The sequence below is a fragment of the Octodon degus genome, unplaced genomic scaffold, assembly GCF_000260255.1.
Source record: "Octodon degus isolate 3935 unplaced genomic scaffold, OctDeg1.0 scaffold00008, whole genome shotgun sequence".
In the NCBI taxonomy this organism is placed as follows: domain Eukaryota; kingdom Metazoa; phylum Chordata; class Mammalia; order Rodentia; family Octodontidae; genus Octodon; species Octodon degus.
Window position 1 is genome coordinate 12,507,792 of NW_004524584.1, and position 4,180 is coordinate 12,511,971.

Consider the following 4,180-nt stretch of genomic DNA (forward strand, 5'->3'; position numbering starts at 1 on the left):
CCAGTGCTGCAAAAGAAAAAAGAAACCAGGAAGATTTCTTTCCCTGTAGCATTTCTTCTCCCTACTCTCCAGGCCTGGACATCTCTAGTGACCCTCCCCCATGACTTTGCAACAGACTTGGTAGGAACTCGGGTAAAGGTGCCTCACATTCATCCAGCTGTTCTTGACTACCAACGCCCTATTTTCTCTCGCTCTTTTATTTATTTTTAGTTTTTATTTTTTGTAGTTTTGAAACAGAGTCTTACCATGCAGTTCAGGCTGGCCTCAAGCTCACTTTGTCGCCCAGGTTGGTCTCAAATTCACAATGATCCTCTTGCCTTAGCCTCCTGAGTGCTGAGATTACAGGCCTGCGCCACCACGCCCAGCTTTTGCCCCACTTTCTATACCTCAGGCTGCAAGCTAAGTTCTTTGTGCTATCTCAACCTCATAACCCATTTTACATGCAAGGAAGCTGAGAAATTTAGGTAAAAAAAGCCAGGTGTGGTGATGCAGGCCTGTAGTCCCAGCACTCAGGAGGCTGAGGCAGAAGGACTGTTATGAGTTTGAGACCAGCCCGGACCAGAAAGTGAGCCCAAGATCAGGTTGAACTGCATAACAAGACCCTGTCTCAAAAAGACAGTAAAGTAAAATAAATGTAGGATTTAAACAAGAATTTAAGCCGCTTGCTAAGGCTCACCTCCTCAACAAGACTTGATGTAGCTGCTAGAGCTAGGATATGGTGCTTACCTAGTATGGTCAAGCCCTGGTACTGCAGAGCCTGGGCTCTCGCTTGGGCTGTCTGGCTCAGGGTCTCTGCTCTCATACACATCCCTGGGAGATGTGGAAATACATAAGCCAGGAGCACAATGTCATGAACCACATGGTATAGACAAGCCTGGTGGCCCAAAGGAATATTAAGAAAAATACAGGGCTGGGGTTGTCTCTTAGTGATAGAGTACCTGCTAAGCTTGAGCCGGGCATGGTGGCACATACCTATAATCTCTATCCTCATACTCAGAAGGCTGAGGCAAGAGGATCACGTGTTCTAGGCCAGACTGAGCCACACAGTACTTTTCTTTTCTTTCTTTTTCTTTTTTTCTTTTCTTTTCTTTTTTTTTTTTTTTTGTGGTACCGGGGATTGAACTCAGGACCCTGCACTTGCCAGGCAGGCGCTTATTCTACTGAGCCATCTATCTGGCGCTTTACATAGTAAATTCAAGGCTGACCTGACCTACACAGCAAGACTTTGTCTCAAAAAAACAAAACCAAACTCAAAATGATGCTAACTTGAAACTAGTTCATCCAGGCCAGCGTGGGACTCTAGGGGTATGGGGTGTCTTCTGGTTTTCACCGGGGTGCCCCACCAGGGAAGTGCTCCGCTGGGCCCTCTTCAGCATGCGAGCCACGGGCCATGTGCTGCTTGGCACCTCCTGCTACATGGAACAGCTCCTGGATGACACCACCACTGAGGAGGCACAGCCCGCCCCGGCCAGGGCCCCCTCCCTCCTCTCTGCCTGCCTGAAGCTTCTGCCCTGAGGGCCAGAGCCTGGAAGGCTCTCCCAGCCACAGATGAGCCTGGAGCCACACAGAAGCAGGAGCTAGAGGCTTCTGCCTCTCTACACCTCATTCACATCACAAGAGCATGCCTGAGGCAGAAGGAGGGCCTGGGGGCTGTCACAGCCAGCCAGGCTCCCGGCCTGGCCCACTCCTTCATGCCTGGAAGTTTAGCTGAGCAACCTGGTCACCTGGGCGGTGACTGCCATCTCCCCTCAGCCCTCTGTCTTCACGCTCACCATGCCCTCGCTCTCCCTACCCAACCCAGAGCACTTCACCCATTGTCATGCCTGACCAAGGCTCCACGTCTGAATTTGCAATACACTTTTTATGTGACACATCTTTGCCTGTGTTCATTGGGGTGGGGTGGATTCTGTTGAAAGGTTGGAAGGAGAAAAGGAAGAGGAATCGGTTGTCCAACCATCCTCCTGGAGATACAGGAGATGGGCCTTTGTGATTTTAGAAGTCTACTGAATTCGTATCTTTTTTTTTTTCCTGGAACCGGGGATTGAACTCAGGCCCTTGTGCTTGCCAGGGAAGCGCTTATTCCACTGAGCCATCTCCCCAGCCCTGAATTTGTATCTTGAGCAGACCATGTAATCAACACAAGTGCCAGTTTCAAAATGAAATTTCCCTGTCAGAACAGCTTCAGTACAATGGCCAGATTAAATCACTCCTCATTCTTCAGCGTCACATGTTACAATACCCTTTTAGGGTTTTGGTAAGGGTGTGAAGCTTCAGTGTAAGCTGGAAGTATCCACCTTAAGCCGTAACACAGGATAAGCATGAAAGTCTGTGATTCTCAAACCAGGTGTGGTGGAACACACCGGTAATTGCAGTCCCACTTGGGAGGCTGAGGCAGGAGGACCACAGTGAGTTTGAGGCCAGCCTGGGCTACACAATGAGTTCGAGGCTACACTGAACTACATAGTGAGATCCTGTCTCAAAAAAAAAAAAAAAAGACAGACAGACAGAAAGAAAGAAAGAAATGAAAAGAAAAAAGAAAGTCTGTGATTCTCAAATTCAAAAACTGTGTCACACCATAGCCCTTGCTATAAAGCCTATTTGGATTTAGCAAATACTAAGACAAAGGCTGGGTTGCCCAAGCTTGCCTGGAGGCTGTTTCTGGAAGGCGCCCCTTGCCCCATGTAGGAGGTGCCGCCAAAGCCAGCCGAGGAGCCCTTTCTCTCAAGGCTGGAGGCTGCTCCGCTCCATGGGGTGGGGCTTCTGGCTGGGAGGCTGGAGGTCTCCACCAGCACAGAAGCCGCTCTCCTGCCCTTCCCACGCCTCCTGTGACATTAGGAACAGCAAGGTGCATGCTGGTGTTAGTGGCCCTAAGCTGCACTCCTAGGACCAAGAGTTTCACAAGTCTTGAGCCATTACCTGTTGTCTCTTGGACTTAGCCCTCTCAGCTGGCGGAAAATTATTTCTTCTGCGTCTAGGACCTAGGAGTTCAAGGAGTCAAAGCTATGGGAAGTGAAGGAAAAAGTGTGGGTCTGATGAGGCTGGAGCTCGGGAAGGGAGTGCTGGCACCTAAGGGGGCTGGCACGGGTGCCTCTGGCGTGGAGATGGCGTGCCTGGCCCCAGGGCTGCCCTCAGAGGAGGGGTTTATGGTACACAAGGTAGGCTGGGAAGGGGCCCCTTCGCCTTAGGCGTTCCTCAGTCCTTGCTCTAACTGCTACTGGAGTGCAGAGAGGACTTGAAGGTTCCTAAATGCCAAGGGTCTATCACAAAGCACATTCATCCCTCAGATGGAGTCCAAATAAGGAAAAGTAGTTTGCAGTTTTGCCAGATTTCTTGCCAGGTCTGTCCTTATCTGTGTACACATTTATTTATTTACTTACAAGGCAGGGTCTTGCTATATGGTTCAGGTTGGCCTCGAACTTTCAGTGATCTTCCTGCCTCAGCCTCCCAAGCGCCAGGATTACAGGTGTGTGCCACTACACCCAATCTATACATATTTTAAAAAACACTTTATTATTTAAATCCATGTCTCAGGGCCGGGGAGATAGCTCAGTAGAATAAGCACTTGCCTGGCAAGTGCAAGGTCCTGAGTTCAATCCCCGGTACCGCTAAATAAATGAATAAATAAATAAAAATAAATCCATGTCTGTTTTGTTGTGTAAACCTGTCTTTGTGGTTGGAACCCAGGGCCTTGTACTACGCTACCCTCAAGCCCTTTTTTGTTTTTTATCTTGAGATGGCATCTCAGTAAGTTGCTGAATTGTCCAGGCTAAACTTGGATTTGTGATCCAGCTGCCTCAGTTCCCCACAATTCTGGAATAAAGCATCTTAATTTTTATTTTTTCTGAGTGCTAGTGATTGACCTCCAGGAGGCCTCCAGACCTCAAACAAGCCAAGTACACACTATACCAATGAACTTCATTTCCAGTCAAATATGTGATTTTTTAAAAAATTGCTTAGGGCCGGCCAAATAGCTCAGCGGATTAAAGTGCCTGCAAGCAGGTGGGAGCAGAGGGGAGGAGGGGGTGTCTGATCCCCAGACCTGTTGTAGCCAGCCCCTTGAGACTGGGCGTGGTGGCTCTCACCTATAATCCCAGCTCTTGGGAGGCTGTAAACAGATGGGTCACTACAAGTCCCATCTAGTAGTGAGATCCTGAACACCCTGTAGACCCTTCCCTAAAAT

At 49.1% G+C, this 4,180-nt stretch overlaps 1 protein-coding gene across 1 annotated transcript in view; it reads left to right on the top strand.

Moving 5' to 3' along the window:
• Cidec (cell death inducing DFFA like effector c) overlaps window positions 1-1,873 on the top strand; it is an 11,721-nt gene extending 9,848 nt beyond the window's left edge. Inside the window, exon 6 of the mRNA XM_004625232.3 lies at window positions 1,347-1,873. Within this exon, the coding sequence (XP_004625289.1) occupies window positions 1,347-1,515 (169 nt within the window). The 3' untranslated portion in view covers window positions 1,516-1,873. The remainder of the gene's footprint in view (window positions 1-1,346) is intronic.
• Window positions 1,874-4,180: the final 2,307 nt, after the last annotated feature.